General features: G+C 41.3%; 1 protein-coding gene across 1 annotated transcript; it reads left to right on the top strand.

Moving 5' to 3' along the window:
- Nucleotides 1-6152: 6152 nt before the first annotated feature.
- On the top strand, nucleotides 6153-19133 carry AMBN (ameloblastin). Its single transcript, XM_069976760.1, has 9 exons — nucleotides 6153-6206; nucleotides 7988-8038; nucleotides 10179-10226; nucleotides 11574-11690; nucleotides 13037-13258; nucleotides 14790-14879; nucleotides 15574-15618; nucleotides 17611-17655; nucleotides 18387-19133. Exons 1-9 carry the CDS (start codon nucleotides 6153-6155, stop codon nucleotides 18912-18914), a joined length of 1200 nt encoding a protein of 399 aa, XP_069832861.1. The 3' UTR covers nucleotides 18915-19133.
- Nucleotides 19134-19962: the final 829 nt, after the last annotated feature.

Consider the following 19962-nt stretch of genomic DNA (forward strand, 5'->3'; position numbering starts at 1 on the left):
AGAATAGAAAATAGATTATGCCATGAATAAGTGGCTAGTCCCCGAAACGCGTCGTCATGTTTTTAACCTGTATGTGAACTTTTAAGATGTTTTTGAATAAAGCCCTAGGGGGAGATTCATCAAAGGGTGTTAATTTTAGACTGGTGCAAACTGCCCACTGCAACCAATCACAGCTCAGCTACCAGCTCTGGTAAAAGGATAGAGGAGCTGTGATTGGTTGCTGTGGCAAGTTTGCACCAGTCTAAATTTTACACCCTTCGATAAATCTCCCCCCTAGTCTTCTATAATCTCCAGAGCTGTGGACTTCTCTGCTATCTTTGACTTGGATTACCCGGGAGATGGCCTGAGACCGCCAGTCCTCTTTGCTCCTAACCTGGGGAACCAGCATTCTGTTTAGGTCATTATTCATATGGTGAGCTGACTTTTATATATCTAGGGATTTATCAAGACCTTCATTTTCGGCACTGATCTTAAAAATCCCCCCAGCAGCGCACAAGCTCACAGGATCCTTGAAGAGGCACAATACATTGACATGAATCCCATGTGCACCAGAGCCCCAATGTGCGTACACAGTGAAAATTATGCCAGCACACAGATTTTATTCTCTTTTTTTCTGACAAAATAATGGTAAATATTGCGCACGAAGAGGCCACAAACCAAGACCACTGTTCCGCCCTCCCTCCACCTCTTTGGCGTTAACGGTGCAGAGGGCAGAGTTGCAAATAATATATGCACAAAACAAGCGTTTGGCATAAATTCACTGGTCAACAGCCAAAAAGGTTCCGACTTGAAAACAGTTGAACCGAACTCATTTTGGGGTGCTAAGATCGAAAATGATGTTCAAATTTTGAAATTGGCTCTAAATTTCAAGATATAGACGTACTTTCTATACTTCTCACAGCCTGTGATACAATACTAGGAAAAGTTTGCATCATCAACTGGTATATTGCATCATCTTAGAATGACCAATAGTTATGGTATAAGGCTAGGTTCACACTGCGTTTTTGCTATCTGTGTTTTTCATCTGTTTTTTGCGAAAAACGGATGAAAAAAACAAATGCATTTGTGTGCATCCGTTTTGATCTGCTTTTCCATCAACTACCATTATAAAAAAAAAACGGATCCTTTTTTTTTAGAGGACACAAAAGTAGTGTCAACACTACTTTTGTGTCCGTTAAAAAACGGATCCGCTTCGATCCGTTTTTTTTATTTTTTATAATGGAAGTCAATGGAAAAACGGATCAAAACGGATGCACACAAATGCGGATTGCAAAAACGCTGTGTGAACCTAGCCTAAGGTATTGGGGTAAATGGAACCCATCAATGCTTGCAGATTACTGTTGGACAGTTATCAGAGACAATCCCATGTATGAATACAAAAGACATGTGTAAATGCACCGAGAAGCCATTGAATAAGGACCTACATTCCAGAGTTCAATAAACATAATTAATTTGTATAAATTATTGGATATGCCTGTAAATTGTAGTTGATTTCAGATAGAACTAAGTTTCCTATGAATATATTTCAAAAGTTTATGAACAGTAAACTTGCTTCCTTATGATTGCAGAAGTAATAAATATGTCGTTTATTATACTGTATTCTATACAATTCACAAAACAGTAACATGAGAACTCTTCCATATCATAGAAACTAAAGCCAATTCACATTTTTCCTTGTGATATTTAAATTCAGCACATAACAATCATTAAGAAATGGATAATTTTATTTCTGAACCAAACAACTTTTGAAAATTTGTTGACCAGTGTTATATTAATATTTGTCACCTGAGCCGCCCTTGCCAGATAATAAAATCCACCCAAGTGTTCAATTCTCCTACATTATCCTCTTGGGAAAAATGGGGCTTGACATGGCTCCAAAGGAAATGAGCTCCCTTCTATTAAAGAGGTACTCTGGGCAAAGTTGAAAAATTTAAGGGGGACAGGATTGGGGACATAATAAAGAAGTACTACTTACCCCTCCCTGTTCCCCCATAGCGCAGCGCCATCAGTTTTCTGATAGCGTCCGGTCTCCTGTATCTTCTGAATTTCTGTTTCGTTATGGCCCCACAGGACCTACCCCCTCAGCCAATCAGTGATTGCAGCAGTGTCCTGTCCAAGTTACTGATCACATCAAACAGCTGATCAGTGAGGTGTTGGGAGTCACTCAACCCACCAAGGATTTAATATTGACATCCTATCCAGATGATAGGCCATCAATTCTTACAGGTTAAATAATCCCTTTAAGCTAGTCAGGCCTTACTTTCCCAAATAAGGCTATGTTCACATGTTGTATGAGACCGGCCGTTCTGTGACCCGGACGGGTCACAGAATGGCCGGTCTCAGATAAGATCATCCTTATCTGTGTAGTGCAGTTCCCAGATGGGGTGCCGTGAAACCCTGCCAGGTGTGCCACGGCATTCCGGTTGGCATTTTCCCTTTAAAGGAAACCAATCAGTCCAACAATTGATATGGCGCTAAGTAAATGTGCCTGTACATCACCAAGCACACTTCCTAAACATATACCTATGCCCCCAGTATAATCAGAAAACGTACTTAGAAAAAGTCCAGCGCTGTATGCAGGCCAACTAGTCATCTGGGCGTTGTGGCTGAGGCGAGCAGTCACGGTCCCCTTGGGGATGCTTGTGCTGTAATCCGCATAACGCATTATTCACAGAGCTGTATCATACGTAGCAGCAGGCGATCTTACAACTGGTGTCATCATCACATGTATCAGCCATACGTAGCAGCAGGCAATCTGGTGTCATCATCACAGTAGACTTGCTGCTGTACTGCGCATGTCCGCAAGTTGGAAGATCCCCTCCTGCAATGTATTGCAATGTATTGCTTGATGAGCAGAGCGCAGATCAAACGAAGTGCTTCGCTTCATTTAGATGAGCGTTTTGCTCATCTCTAATTACCGCAATTGTTTACTTCATCTGATCCCAGCAAATGAAGGAGCAACATGGATTTACACCGCACGATTAGTGAACAAATGTGGAACGAATAGCGAACGATTAACAATGACTTTCTCGTTGGTCGTTTAATTACCTGCATTTACACGAGACAATTATCGTTTAAATTCTAATGATATGATGATAATTTGCACGATAATCATCCCATGTAATAGGGTCCTTAGTCTCACCATGGGCAGTAACATATGAAAAGTTACGTTTAAGTGGAATCCCCCTTTAAGAAGTTTGTCTGGCAGGTTTTGAAGAGATGAATTGTAGGTGGAAGAAATCGTCAGATGAATGATGTCACCTGTGAGTCACGGAATGACGTATTTTGTACAACATTATTTAGTAGGGCTGCTTAAGTAAAAGATTTTTCTAAGGGGGGCCCCGAAGTGGAAATGGTTGACAAATACTGGTATAGTGCATGGAATATTCCAACATCAGAGATGTTACTGAAGAATCCTGAATGCGAGACCCCCAACTGTAAAATCATAATTAGAGATGAGCGAACCGGGTTCGGGTTCGAGTCCATCCGAACCCGAACGATCGGCATTTGACTAGCGGGGGCTGCTGAACTTGGATAAAGCCCTAAGGTTGTCTGGAAAACATGGATACAACCAATGACTATATCCATGTTTTCCACATAGCCTTAGGGCTTTATCCAACTTCAGCAGCCCCCGCTAATCAAATGCCGATCGTTCGGGTTCGGATGGTCTCGAACCCAAACCCGGTTCTTCTCATCTCTACTCATAATCCCTTATATGCAGATATACTCTTAATAAAAATCCTGTCTCTTTAAAAATACTAATGAACATACAGACTTCTTAAATTAGAATGTAACTATGTGTTGTGAAACTGCATATTACATGGAAAAACTGATTATAGTAATGAGACCGTGTGAAATGCTTGGCACGCATGAAAATTCACCTCAACCAGTTACGTCATGAAGTAACAGCTTCTTCCTCTCCCTATTGGCTGTTTTGCGAATTTAAAATGGTTTAAATCGAAGTCTTGGCAGAGAATCTTATGTATTGATGATAGCCCTCACTGGACAGAACAGTACAGAATAGAGACGTAGAAGGAATCGGGAAATTGTACTGTAAGTTGATTAGATTTTCTCCATGCATGAGCTAGCGGACAAGTCGGAGTAGTTTTATATACATCACACTCTTTACATAGAAACTTTTCTGTATATTTGTGTTGCTCATTCTTGACCACTTTTTGACTCCGTCCTAGTGTGTTGTAGTAGACAAATGTTTCATTTGGTATAGCCCAATGTTATTCTCTATTCTATCTGTGATTCTATATAGAAAACCGTAAACAAATCTTCTCTAAAGTCATACCAGTGTAGTCTATTTGTGGTTATTTTGCCTTTCATATTTTTTCTATATAGACACTAAGGGGGAGATTTATCAAACTGGTGTAAAGTAGAACTGGCCCAGTTGCCCCTAGCAACCAATCAGATTCTACTTCTCATTCCTCACAGATTCTTTGGAAAATGAAAGGTGGAATCTGATAGGTTGCTAGGGGCAACAGAGCCAATTCTACTTTACACCATATTTGCCAAATCTCCCCCTAAAATCATATATAGTGATCTGACTCCCACATGTTTGAGACGCGCAAATCTCTAGTTTTAGTCGTTGTGCTATATTAAATAACTTGGTTGTATTCGTATTCATACAAAATCCTGTCTGTGGTCATCACTGGTACATAAAGCATTGTATAATTTATATAAATCTTACAGATATGGCAGAGGTATGGGTGAATATTTAATAATTTAGTATCACGTCACATACATCATCAAATTCTGACCACTGGGATCTGGCCAGGGAGATTCCAATTAAACCTGTGGGGAAATGGTTTGGTTTCAGTTGGTTAAAAGGGTTTTTCCATAAACAACACTCATCACCTAACAAGAGGGACAAGTAGAATGTGTCGTAGTAAGTCATGTGTACAGCCACTATGTATGCCAGCCTCATAGAGGGTAATGGAGGGGTAGTGTGCATGCATGACATCTGCAGCATTTAAACAAGTGGATAAGGAACCCTGTTCTTGTGATAAGTGGGGATGCCACTGATCCGACATGGCCTTATTCATTAAGCAATATGGTTTCTCAATGACTACAGTTCTGTGAAACAGATTCAGTGGAAAACTATGTTAAAGGGGTTCTCCTGGACTTTGGGACAATAACATGAACAACAGAAAATGTATTACTCTGTTATTATAATTAGAGATGAGCGGAACTTTCAGACTTTCGGTCCGAAAGCGGCTCACTCCAGTGCGATGCCTGCGATCTCGGGTGTATAGTTGCGCTCCCAGGAATCTGCGGCCTGGATCTTCCAGGGAATTCAAGATACATTCCCTGGAAACCCAGGGAATGTATCTCGAATTCCCTGGAAGATCCTGTCCGCAGATTCCAGGGAGCGCAACTATGCACCCAGGATCACAGGCATACTAATTGAGTGATTCGCTCATCCCTAATTATAATCTATTACTATAATTATAATCTATTGTTATAATCTGCCAAATGTCATGATGGTGGTCTATGTCGGCCATTGTTTATTTCCTTGGAACAATGACATTCTGTGCTTGCACGTAACACTGGCTTCAGTGGTCTTGTGAGGTACTGTACATGCAAGCATCACAGCTGAGACCAGTGGGTGTAGGATATATAATCACTGCTGAGCCCAGGGGGGGTAGGGTATATAATCACTCTTGAGGTCAGTGGGTGTGGGGTATATAATCACTGCACTGTATATAATCAGTGCACCAAACTGCCTCATTTATATATAACTTAATTGAAAATTTCCCTAAAACAGCACTAAGGATGAAGGTAAGAAAATTCATCCTCAGCACCCAGTGTGCTATGGAAACATAACAGCACTCTAGAGTCTTTTAGTTTCCCTTTAAGCATACATAAGACCATCTAGAGACCATTTAAGACTAACCTATGCAGCACTATATTGGTAAAAGATGAATGGCTGGAGACAGTATTTCTCTAAGGCTAATAGCGTCTGGCTCACCCAATAAGGAGTTTGTATTTAATGTAAACTACAATAATAGTAGCTGACTTACACAATAATAAAAGATCCTGTTAACACTGATTCTAAGAGTTGTGACTGTTGTAGATGTCATCCACCATATAACATCATTGTTTTAATTCTATGCATTTCCTCATATAGATACCTCAAGAGAATGATGGAGGAACTGGCACTGGTTTTGTGCATGTTAGGAACTGTCTTTACCTTTCCAGTAAGTAATTTGGTTGAAAAAATATCTTTTCTGCCATAGGCTATAGGCTTCCTTATGTCCATATGGTCTTAACTATATATTTTGATTCTCAAATGTGCTTCAAGTTCACTTAAAAAAAACTAGTACGTTATTCTCTAATTTTGTAGTTTTGTTGAAGAAATTAATTAGATTGGTTACACTATACCTTCATTGAAGCTGTCTCGTCCACTCTGACATTAGGCGTGGAAAGTAGACTGGTAGTATTGTGCTTGGTCCAATTTCAATTAATAGGACTTACAGTATGTAGGATACTCCCCAGACACAACTCAGACTGTAGTATCGTCTCTTCATGCCCAATGGTTGTGGAGCTTCGATGTAAGTATACTATAAAGCTATGTACCCACAAGGTAAAAATAAGGACAAATAACGTCCATTGATCACAATCATTAATAAGGGCCATTGTTTTGCAATATTGGCTGTTATTTGCCCTTATTTTCGCACTGTGGGAGCATAGCCCAAGGCTAAGTTTACACACCGTCGAAATGACAGACATTTTTATAGGATGGTCCTGTTTAAAAACTGAAGCTGTGCGAATCTTTCCTTTATAATTTTGCCCTGTGAGTCCCACTCCTGATTTTGGTTGAAAAAAGACTGACAGAAATACTATGTGTGAACATAGCCTTTACTTGACATAAAATGGCGGCCATCCAATAAAAATGACCGTCATTTTGACGGTGTGTGAACATAGCCTTAGGGTATGTGCACACTACGGAACCCCGACGGATCACCCGCGGTGGATTCTGCAGCTCGCCCCCGCTCACATACGCCAGTATCTCCGCTGGTCCCATAGGCTTCATTTTATGGTTTGGCAGATTCTACCGCCTGAAGAATGAGAATGGCGGATGATCTGCCAGGATTCCAGAGTGTGGACATACCCTAAGGCTCCATTCCCACAAAGTAAAACGTCGGAATAGAACTAGCTGTAGTCAGATTGGAGCTACGGCACTGTCTCTCCACCGTCTTGCAGAGTGGTAGGATCTGGTTCACCTGGTTTACATCCACAGACTCACGGTGCTCTGCAACTCACAAGGATAGACCTCGAAACATCAACCAAGCAGTGAAAGGAAGCTGCGGCACTTGTGTCCAGTCCAATAATTCTTTATTTAGCCATATTGAAAGGTCAGAGAGTGCACAAAGTAGGCAACTGTCGGAATAGACATGTCCATCCTTCAGCGAGGAGAGAGGAGGCGCACGAGCCTCCCATAGACTCCCAGTATGACACGGAGGCTGAGGGGATTCTCCGCTGCATAATTCCGCCAGTTTTACTTTGTCGGCAGACGACGGGCCTCTTGATGCTTTGCCTGTACACAGCCGCAGAAGGATACATTAGGGTCTTATTTTCAGGGAATCCGTATTTATCCCGTCAAACCTTTTACAAATGAGCATCTTTCTGAATTAAGCCCAAGTCTATTTTTCTTTAATACAGTGACAAACTATGTAAAGAGCTGCGGAATCAGTTGGCACTATACAAATAAAAGCATTATTACAAAAATATTCTTAATTTAACAATTTTTGTATGTATGTTGCCATCTTTTCTTATTGTACCACACAGTTTTTTACAATTTTGGCTGGTCACATGGTCAACATGCTTCCCTGATTGTACTGTATAAAAAAAAATCTTAATTCCAGCAATACTTTTTTTTCTGGATTTTGAATCTCTCTAGACCCAAAATACGGCCTAACAAATATTGTATTTAAGAGCCAAGAATCCAGATGTAATTCTAGTCTTTATGTTGCCTCAGATGTACCCTCAGTCAGCGGGAACACATGGAATGGCCAGTGTGAGCCTAGAGGTAAGTTTATTCATGACGTACAATAGTATATAATAAACTCTAGAAACATATGTTCACAGGAAAAATTCTTCCAGAAATTGCCTAGCCATTGTGTGTCTAGTGGCAAAGATGTTGTCCTGGAGGAGCGATCTCCGTGACTGGTGCCGACCGGGGTCTCCGCCAAAATGGCGCTGATCTCGGCTCGGCATTTGGATGCTTTCGGCTGCAGCAGCCGAAAGCATCCGAGTGCCGATCTCATTGATCTTTGCTGTACAACTATACAGCAAAGATCTCAATGAGAGATCAGAGTGCATATACTAGAAGTCCCCCAGGGGGGCTTCTAGTATAAGTGTAAAAAAAAAAAAAAGTGTTATTAGTAAAAAGCCCCCTCCCCTAATAAAAGTCAGAATCACCCCCCTTTTCCCATGTTTTTAATAAAAGTAAATAAATAAATAAACATGTTTGCTATCGCCGCGTGCATAATCGCCCGAACTATTAATTAATCACATTCCTGATCTCGCACGGTAAACAGTGTAAGTGCAAAAAAATCCCAAAGTGCAAAATTGCGCATTTTTGGTCGCTTCAAATCCAGAAAAAATGTAATAAAAAGCGATCAAAAAGTCGTATATGCACAATCAAGGTACCGATAGAAATGACACCTCACACAGACCCATAGACCAAGGTAAAAAAGCGCTATAAGCCTGGGAATGGAGCGTTTTTAAGGAACATATATTTGTTAACAATGGTTTGAATTTTTTACAAGCCATCAGATAAAAGAAAAGTTATACATGTTATATATCGTTGTAATCGTAACGACTTGAGGAACATGCATAACAAGTCAGTTTTACCCCAGGGCGAATGGCGTAATAACAAATACACCCCCCCAAGTAAAAGAAATGCGTTTTTTGTTTAATTTCACCACACATTAAAAATTTTTCTGGTTTCGCAGTGTACTTTATGCAAAAATTAGACTGTAATTGCAAAGTGCAATTAGTGACGCAAAAAATAAGGGCTCATGTGGGTTTCTAGGTTGAAAAATGCAAGTGCTATGACCTTTTAAACACAAGGAGGAAAAAACAAAAATGCAAAAACGAAAAGTGGCTCCGTCCTTGAGAGCTTAAAGTGTAACTGTCACTGAAAATATTTTTGCTGAAATGAATAGTACAAGCGATTTTAAGACACTCTGCAATAGGTTTTATTAGGTAAAAAAGCCTCTATCTGTACTCAGAAAGCTGTTTTGCAGCCTCCCCCCTCCCTTCTTATCTCTTTATTATCAGGCAAAGTCGTCTACATTAGTGCTTCTCGACTCGACCAACAGGTCATGTTTTGAGGATTTCCTTAGTATTTCGCAGGTGATATAATTATACTCGGTGCATCAGGTATTATCACAGGTGTCCTTTGTATGGGATATCCTCAAAACATAACCTGTTGGGCCATGAGGACTAGAATTGAGAAGAACTGGTTTACATTACAGAGGAGCAAAATGAAGACGGGTTTGCTGTGTCCATTACAACCTAAGTAGGGGAAGGGGCCAAGAGGAAGTGAGCAGGAAGAGGAGACAAATAGCCTTGCAGTTGGGAGACTGTCAGGGAACATAAAAAACTGGATTTACAGGTCAGAAAGGTCAGTGCTGGTCTGGGAACTTGGTGAGATAAGATTGCAGGATGATGTACTGTGCAGGGCTGTCTTTTCTCCTCTCCATACTAACTCATTCCCCTCAGCACCTCCCCCCCTCCATAGACCATAATGGACACAAAACTACTTCTTCTGAAGTGAGGGGGGAGGCTGCAAAACAGCTCCTTGAGTAGAAAGGGAAACTCTTTTGCCTAATAAAACCTATAACAGAGTTTCCTAAAATCGCTTGTACTATTGGTACTTACTTGGTATTTATTTCTGCAAAGTGACGTTTAAATGACAGTTATGCTTTGAAGTGTTTGTGTCAATGAGGATTGCCATAAAGCATGTCACTAAATGCTGTTAAAAACATAATAATGCACTAAAAATAAAAATTTTTAAATTGCAATAAAAAAATAGAAACAAATTATGTGGTGGAATTAAAAAAAAAATCTAGGCATACTGGGAATCTCTATGGTTTTGTGGTTTTCTTTTTTACTATATTTAAATAAAAGAATAATTGTGAATATTGTAATTTATTTTCAAGACACTGCAACAGCAGCAGACTGCCAACAAGCTCACGGCTTTGCCTCAGGTAAGAATTACATGTTTATGGATACGTAAAGGTGTCTATGGAGCCAAATGTTAATGGATTCCCTATAGGGAGGGGAGGGGTAAGTCATGGCCACACAGCTCTATCACCGCCTCATCCCGACACAAAAGTGTTGAACTGCAAAAATCCAGCATGTCCGACCATTTTTTCCACTGATATTACTGACATCATCTGTCAGTGGAAAGTCTGGAGGCTTCATATATCTTATACTGTCGCCCTTCTCTTATCCGTTTATTGACAAAGCTTTTTATGTCAGGCTATATAGGGACACAACTATTGGTGAACTAGCAATTAAATTAAGTATTGTATTGACCCCAATATATACTTATTACGGGAAATGCTTATAAAGTGCCTTTTTCCCTGCACTTACTACTGCATCAAGGTTTCACTTCCTTTATAAAATGGTGATGTCACTTCCTGGATAACATGGTGATGTCACTTCCTGTTTAACATGGTGATGTCACGACCTGACTCCCAGAGCTGTGCGGGCTGTGGCTGCTGGAGAGGATGATGGCAGAGGGATGCTCAGTGTCCCTCCAGTGTCCTGTGTCCCTCATTGTCTCCCTCCAATCATCCTCTCCAGCACTCCCCGGCTGCAGATAGCACTCCCCGGCTGCAGATTGCACTCCTCAGCTTCAGATAGCAGCCGAGAGCGTTGCCGTTCCGAGTGGGGCCCCGGTGGGACCCCTCTCTAAACACCCCTCGGGCCACCATGACGTACCAGGTACGTCATGGGACACTAAGGGGTTAAACGCACTAGTATATGTTATCTAATAGCAATACTATTATAGGATTACAGGATCAGCAGCACATGTTAATAACGAGATGATCGACCAATGAAAGTGGCCATTTAACAGGTAAAATCCCAGTGTTAGTGAAGTGGATGCAGTGACTGCCTGTCGAGTATCCCCTCCCTACAGTACAGAGTGATACTACATGTCCTATACTGCTCTCTCTCTGTACCATAATGAGCTGCTCTTTTGGGCACCAGGTGAGAGCGGCTTCATTTTGTTTTTCTGGGACCCTGTGTGGTCTGTACAGAACCCTGAAAACACTCCCATCTTCCACATAGAAAGTAATTTACAGCTTTCAGTAGCTCTTTCTGACTGTTACATGTAAGGACTTGCTTAATCCATATTAGTTAGCTTCTTGTCTTCCTTTAAATTTTAATTTTTTTCTTATTTTGGAATGACATTTTAGGGGTTCAGAACCAATTATCAGTTTTCCATAGAGTTTTGGTCTCAGAATACAATGGTTGTCCTGGAACCAATTAATATCATATGTTGAGGGACCACTGTATATGTATATATGTCTCATTTTTTTCTCTAGTTTTCAAGATTTGGCTATAATGATCCCTATTCATCTCTGTGGCTGCATGGTCTATTACCGACACATTCCACATTTCCTTGGCTACATCAAAGACCACAAATGCCAGACAACCAACAGGTACCCTTTCTTGTGTTTTACAATAAGTATGATTCTAATGAAATAGTAACTTAGTTTATAAGACTAAAATATGGGACTTCAGCCTGTGAGACAAATCCTGACCCTGACCCTGAACCTCTAATAATGTGACTGTAGTCCGTGAGACAGACCCTGCACCTCTAATGATGTCACTGTATCCTGTGAGACAGACCCTGCACCTCTAATAATGTGACTGCAGCCAGTGAGACAGAGCCTGCAGCTCTAATAATGGGACTGCAGCCTGTGAGACAGAGCCTGCATCTCTAATAATGTGACTGCAGCCAGTGAGACAGAGCCTGCAGCTCTAATAATGGGACTGCAGCCTGTGAGACAGAGCCTGCAGCTCTAATAATGGGACTGCAGCCTGTGAGACAGAGCCTGCATCTCTAATAATGGGACTGCAGCCTGTGACACAGAGCCTGCATCTCTAATAATGTGACTGTATCCTGTGAGACAGACCCTGCACCTCTAATAATGTGACTGTATCCTGTGAGACAGACCCTGCACCTCTAATAGTGTGACTGCAGCCTGTGAGACAGACCCTGCACTTCTAATAGTGTGACTGCAGCCTGTGAGACAGACCCTGCACCTCTAATAGTGTGACTGCAGCCTGTGAGACAGACCCTGCACCTCTAATAATATGAGGGCAGCCTGTGAGACAGACCCTTCATCTCTAATAATGTCACTGTAACCTGTGTGACAAACCCTGCGCCTCTATTAATGGGACTGCAGCCTGTGAGACAGACCCTGCACCTCTAATAATGTGACTGCAGCCTGTGAGACAGACCCTTCACCTCTAATAATATGACTGTAGCCTTTGAGACAGACCCTGCACCTCAAATAATTTGACTGCAGCCTGTGAGACAGACCCTTCACCTCTAATAATTTGACTGCAGCCTGTGAGACAAACCCTGCACCTCTAATAATGTGACTGTGGCCTGTGAGACAGACCCTGCACCTCTAATAATGTGACTGCAGCCTGTGAGACAGACCCTTCACCTCTAATAATATGACTGTAGCCTTTGAGACAGACCCTGCACCTCTAATAATGTGACTGTAGCCTTTGAGACAGACCCTGCACCTCTAATAATGTGACTGCAGCCTGTGAGACAAACCCTGCACCTCTAATAATGTGACTGCAGCCTGTGAGACAGACATTTCTCACTCTCTCTTTTAATGAGCTACCAGATTACAAAGGATGTAAATAATATAGATGAACAGTATTATCTTTATTGAGATGGAAGGGGCATTTTTGTCAAACAATAAACAAATTATTGCTTTGGTAGTATTAGTAGTATTATTATCATTTCTTGGTTCTTATGTTGTAGTTTGAATATGCTGTGCCCATCCACCCTCCACCTTTACCTGGAGTAGCTGATCCAGCTAAACCAAACCAGGATACACAGGCTGGAACACAGAAGCAACCAACTACAGAACAATTCATGCAATCTTTGTTACCTCTGGGTTACCCAAATCCAGCAGATCCGACTCTGACTCCACCAAAGGGAGGTCCAGCTGATGGTCAAATCCAAACGGTAGCATTGTTTATGGTAATCATTACCACTGGAAAGTTTAAGCATACTTTTTATTTAATGCATTTCTAGATACACATACACACAAGCCTATAGAACTTTTAAAGAAAAAGTCCCACGAAAAAAAAAATCATAGGCAGGGGGTGTGGCATTATAATAAAGAAAGCACACTTACCCATCCCTGTACCCCGGCAGCACTACCTTACCAATCTCTGACAGTCGCCCACCTCTCGGAGCTTCTGCTGCTGCAATGTCACATACCCAGCTGATTGATTGCCCAGGAGGCGAATGAGTGATTGGGGTGGGACACTGGCTGAGTGAGCAATCCAGGAAACTGGCCGAAAATGACATCCAGCGGCTGTCTGAGAGCAGTGAGAGTGACGCGACATGGACACAGGGGCGGGTAAGTATACTTTCTTTATTAGTTTCAAACTGAAGAAAAAGTGGTGGGCATTCCCAGATTTAGGGATTACCAATAAGGGGGCAGGGGATTAGGGGATGAAGACTTGCAGGGGTGATTTCTCTCTTGTCAATACAGCCCTAGTAATCCAAGTAAAAAAAGAAGAAGAGAGTGCACTCACCCTAAAAACTTCCTTTATTGTAGTCTTCAGATCTCACCCACAAAAACACCAAAATGGCTGAACACCGGCACCTTCACCTGTTTTGTGTAATCAATACATTTCCTCTCACCGCTGGGCTCTGGGATCTCTTGAGCTGATACGTCACAACCCGGCTGATGGACTGGCCGCTAAGCCAGTCAGTGACTGGGGCGGGATGGGGTGGGCGGGGACAGGCCTTTTCACCCCTGAGTTGTGACTTTACGACTACTCGGAGGAAAATGCCTTCTGGTTGGGTCCCACAGCCATTCCCGCAGGCATAGGGAGAGGTAAGTTAGTGTTTCTCAACTCAACAGTTAGTGATTCTCAGTTCTCAAGCACCCCCAACAGGTTATGTGTTGAGTAGTGCTGAGTGGACTTGAGGAAACTGCCAAGGTTCGGCAAGTTCTCCAAACTGGGCATTCGGCATTTTATTCCAAGCCCTAGGGAGTTTTGGAAAACAAGGTTATAGCCTATGGCCTATGGCTGTTGCCCTGTTTTCCTGGCAGCCCTAGGGTGGCATCCAACCTCTTCAACCACCGATATTCCAAGCATTTAAGTTTGAAGAAGTTTTCTCAATTACACTCAACACTAGTCCTAGTACACTAATACACTAGTATTTCACAGGTGATATATTCAAAGTCAGTGAATCAGGTATCACCATAGGTGTCCTTAGTGAGTGATATTCTGAAATCATTCGGAGGAGTGGAGCAAATGATCACTTATCTGTAATAACAGTATATAAAAAACAAATGATAAATGTAATTACGTTGTATTTTCTTATATATCACTTATTATATTTCATTCGTACGTGTTTAGCCGTAACATCTAATGTCATTTTGAGGAACTCGAACGGAGAAGATGTGATTTAGTGGATGATCATATAGAAAAAAGACATATCTTTATATTTGTACATGACACAAATTTTACTTCTACTTATTTTCTGTCCTCAGTACCAAACAATAATGAATAAATTACTGCAACAAGGAGCAGGAGATCCTGTGCCAGATCCAGCCGCTGGGCCACCCACACAACAACAGCATGTAAGCCTGACCTGTTAAATACGTCAATGAACATCAGGGAAATGTTATGCAGGTCTTGTAGTTGTCAGTTAAAGGAGAAGTCAGGCAAAAAAGTTTTATTAAAGTATTGTATTACCCCCTCAAGAATTATACAAATCCCCAATATACACTTATTACGGGAAATGCACATAAAGTTCTTTTTTCCCTGCACTTACTACTGCATCAAGGCTTCACTTCCTGGATAACATGGTGATGTCACTTCCTGGATAACATGGTGATGTCACTTCCTGGATAAAATGGTGATGTCACTTCCTGGATAAGATGGTGATGTCACGACCTGACTCCCAGAGCTGTGCGGGCTGTGGCTGCTGGAGAGGATAATGGCAGAGGGATGCTCAGTGTCCGTCCAGTGCCCTGTGTCCCTCAGTGTCCCCCTGCCATCATCCTCTCCAGCAGCCACAGCCCGAGAAAAGTCAAAGTTATAGAATTGTATTAAATAAATGAAAACGAAAATCCCCTTTAATATAGGCGCCATCACAACAAATAGCTGGTCAGGCCCCCAAAAAGATGAGTCTGCCAGAGCATTACAAAATGGCATCCACAATGGTAGCCTCCTACTCAGGACAATTAAAATGAATAGCATCTATTCTCCACCTGTCTTTCTATTTAGGTAGTTAGCCATCTAAATATAATATATGGATGTTTCTTATTTTAGCTATACCCTGGACTTTTCTTTATGAATTACGGTGGAGGACCTGGAGTAAGTAAAATGCTTTATTCTTATAAATAAATAAATAAATATATATATATATATATATATATATATATATATATATATATATATATACCAATAATGACATCTGTGGTGCAAATTAGTTATAAATGAGATTAATGTTTGTATAATGGATGTAAGGCTGGGCTCGGCACTCTATTGCTTTCGGCTGCTGCTGCCTATCTCATGGATCTATGCAGTATATCTATACTGCATAGATCTCAATGAGAGATCAGAGCAGAGATACTAGAATAGTATAGTGAATAGTATAGTATGTGTGTAAAAAAATATATATATATTTTTTTTTTATTAATAAAAAAAATCCCCTCCCCTAATAAAAGTTTGAATCACCATTCCACATGGTGGAATTGCCAAAAAATTCCAAAGTGCAAAATTGTGCATTGTACTTTGTAATAAAAAGCGATCAAAAAGTGCAATTAAGGTACCGATAGAAAGTACAGATCATGGCGCAAAAAAGACACCTCACACAGCCCTATAGACTGAAGGATAAAAGCGTTATAAGCATGGGAATAGAGTGATTTTAAGGAACATTTATTTTTTTAAAAAGGTTTTAATTTTTTAAAAGCCATCAAATAAAATAAAAGTTACACAAGTTACATATCGTTGTAATTGTAACAACTTGAAGAACATGCAAAACAAGTCAATTTTACCCTAGGACAAACGGTGTAAACACAAAACCTCCCCAAATTGAAAAAAAAAAGCGTTTTTGTTTTTTTCTCAATTTCACCACACATTAAATTTTTTTTCGGGTTTCACAGCGTACTTTATGCAAAAATTAAGCTTGCCATTGCAAAGTACAATTAGTGGTGCAAAAAATAAGGGCTCATGTGGGTCTGTAGATGAAAACATGCAAGTGCTATGGCCTTTTAATCGTGAGGAGGAAAAAACAAAAGCGCAAAAACGAAAATTAGCCTGGTCTTGAAGGAATTAAAAAAACTGATCCGTTTTGATCCGTTTTTTATAATGGAAGTCAATGGAAAAACGGATCAAAACGGATGCACACAATTGCATCTGTTTTTTTCATCCGTTTTTTTGCAAAAAAGGGATGGAAAAAAAATCGGATTGCGAAAACGTAGTGTGAACCCAGCCTTATCCAGATCTGTTCTACATAGTGACAACTATCTAGCAATGTGGCTCAGTAGCTGTAAATGATGTATTCTACTCATCCACATTTATCTACCCACTATTATTTTAATTAAATAATTTACTATTCAAACCCGAACGTTCGGTATTTGATTAGCGGGGGCTGCTGAACTTGGATAAAGCTCTAAGGTTGTCTGGAAAACATGGATACAGCCAATGACTATATCCATGTTTTCCACATAGTCTTAGGGCTTTATCCAAGTTCAGCAGCCCCAGCTAATCTCATGCTGAAAGTTCGGGTTCGGATGGACTCGAGCATGCTCCAGGTTCGCTCATCTCTATTTAGGATCAATGAAGATACATAGATATTTTGTTAAGCAGTCAATTTAATGCCACCATTTAACTCTAGGTCTAACTAGATCTATAGTGATACATTATGTTAAAATAAAAAAATATTTCATATGCACAAGCATTTTTTAAAATGTATAGTTAGAAAGCTATAGGTTTACCAATCCTCCATGTGCTACTTTGTTCGATAACCTGTTGCCTGACGCGTCCACTAGGTTGGGTCACTCATGACCAATTCAATTGCAGTCACCTGATCTGTCCCATTAGTACTGGCAGTTGGTTTTCACTTTACATTCAAGCCAGGAGGATTGTGGGAAAGTGTCTGCACTGTTACATGGAAACAGCAAAGTCACAGTTTAGAGAGGAAACCAGGAAGTGAATAGATCCATGGGTGAGGAAAATGGTACAGGCATGTAAGTTCCTTTACTAAACACAGCACATGTGATCTCCTTTACATATATGTGGCACACGGCTGATGTTACCTTCTTTGCTTCCTGACACAACCCCTTTATGTTTATTTCCTTACAGGGACCACCTGCTAGGCTTGGAGTCATGAGTTCAGAAGAACTGCAGGTAAAGTACTGCTGGTGAAAACATGCTGTATACTTACATCTGTGCTCACAATTGCACTATAGGGTGAGAGAGATAGAGTGGGACTGAGCTTCCGATTTAACCCCTTGAATCAAAATGATGTCCCGGGACGTTCTGAAAAGCAGTTCATAATGTGCAGGAGCTCTATGATGCGAGCTCAGGAGCTGGGTTCCGATCATGCTGCCGCCCGCCATTAACCCCTTAAACGTTGCAGCATTTAAGCGTCAGTGACCTTTCACTATCTAATCAGGACCCACACAGTCACACTCATTTTTCCTGGCTGCCGCAGATCTGGTACTCCATGCAGTCAGCTCAGTGTTCATCTCAAGATCTCAGATTACACTGATCAATGCTATGCAACAGCAATAAGTGATATAATCTGTCCAGTCTGACACAGTGCTCTCTGCTGCCACCTCTGTCCAAAGCAGAAATAGTTTTCTATGGGGATTTGCTACTACTCTGGACAGTTCCTGTCATGGACATAGGTAGCAACAGAGAGCATTGTGTCAGACTGGAAAGAATACACCACATACACCAGCTGATAAGTACTAAGACAGGATGATCTTAAATAGAAAACATTTATAAAGCTGTGTAATTTTCTGACACCATTTGATTTGAACAATTTTTTTCCCTCCAGAGTACCCTTTTACTGAACATAAAATTATCTTATATATTGTTTATTTATGATAATCCTGTGGTTTTATGTATTTTAGGGTGGACGGGCTGGGGCTGCACATGCCCTGAATTCCTTGTATACAAGTCTTCTAGGAGCAGGGTCTGGACTTGGAAGATTACCGCAGAACCCGGCCTTTGCAGGAGACTTTACTATAGAAGATGATTCTCCTGGAGCAGGAGTGAATCCAGCTGGTCAAGGAGCAGCAAAGAACCCAGCTGAGAATCCTTCCGTTGTAGGGTCGAACCCTCCTATACCTGGGTTAGAAGGGGTACCCCCAGGCCAAGGGGATGCCATGTTATTCCCCAATATGAATCAACCTAACATGGCATTTAATCCCTTAGGACAAAGCATGTTCCCACCAGCCGTCACCCCAGCCTATACCCCCAAAGTAACACTAGATGCAGCTCTGGGATTTGCTCCATATGGTATCGATGAAACCTTAACTTTTGGCGGTCAAAGAGAAATCCCCACTAATGTAGACATGACTCACACAAACAGTGTTATAGATTCCCCCATAATGCATAGTGACATCCACCTACAGCATCATTATTTCCAGGAGCCGTAATTTATTATAAAACACATTCGGAAGGAATGCTCCACCTTAAATGATCCATATGCAGGGCCTGAGGGGGCGATGCCTGACTCAAGGGTTAAAAAACATAACAAATGGAGAATCCCTGCGTCATACACCAGCCCCTTAGGCCCTGAACATTGGTTCTATCTGAAGTGTTCCTTTAACACGTCTCAGCTGCTTTATACTATGAATATGTGCAGTAATTCTAGTTAGTAGTAACTTTAAGCACCTTTTAAAATATATTCTACAAGCCATCAAATGGAATAGTTTGTGTAACATCAGGACTGAGGTACTTAAAGGGTTTTTTAGGTAAAACATATTGATGAGCTATCCTCAGGATCAGTCACTGATGGGCGGAGTGCTGATACTTCTCCGACAATCAGCGGTTTACCATACACAGTGAATGAGGCCGGAAGCAGTTGGCTCTGTTCACAGTGTAGCGGTGAGGATGTGATATTGCAGCTCATTTATGAATGGGATCTTAAGGATAGCATATCAGTATGTTATGCTTGGAAAATCCCTTTAAGATGCATGAATTGAATTTCTAAATATTTTATTCTATTCAAGGCTCTGTTCCCACTGTATTTGAGGCTTAGGCTAGGTTCACCTAACGTTTAACAGCGTCCGTTGCATAGCAATGGACGCTGTTAAACAGCCGGCCGTCGGGCTGCACTCAGCCCGTTCCTGGCACGTTCTTTCTTCACAATTGATTTGCGGGCACCGGCGGCTGTGCCCACAAATCAATTAGCCATTCACTCCAATGCAATGTGCGGCCGCCGCTGCACATTGCGTTCTGTGAACAGCTGATGTTTCCGGACGCTGTTCAGTGAACAGCGGCCGGAAATAATGGACAGGCACATTATTCTAACCCCCGTTCTAAAGATAAGGCGTTAGAATAACGATGTGAGAACACAGCGGGCAGCATTGCAATGACTTCAATGCAATGCCGCCCCTGCAGTAAAGAACGGACGCTAAGGCAATTGCAATCAGTGTCCGTTCTTTACTTAAAAAGAACATTGTGTGAACCTAGCCTTATATT

Source organism: Dendropsophus ebraccatus, chromosome 7, assembly GCF_027789765.1.
Source record: "Dendropsophus ebraccatus isolate aDenEbr1 chromosome 7, aDenEbr1.pat, whole genome shotgun sequence".
Taxonomy (NCBI): Eukaryota; Metazoa; Chordata; class Amphibia; order Anura; family Hylidae; genus Dendropsophus; species Dendropsophus ebraccatus.

What these genes read in the sequence shown, in the direction of transcription:
- AMBN (XM_069976760.1), top strand. Translation starts at nt 6,153, where the DNA reads ATGGAGGAACTGGCACTGGTTTTGTGCATGTTAGGAACTGTCTTTACC. An exon ending in AAATGCCAGACAACCAACAG is followed by an intron (nt 11,691 to 13,036) that starts GTACCCTTTCTT and finishes CTTATGTTGTAG; the next exon opens with TTTGAATATGCTGTGCCCAT. An exon ending in CACCCACACAACAACAGCAT is followed by an intron (nt 14,880 to 15,573) that starts GTAAGCCTGACC and finishes TTCTTATTTTAG; the next exon opens with CTATACCCTGGACTTTTCTT.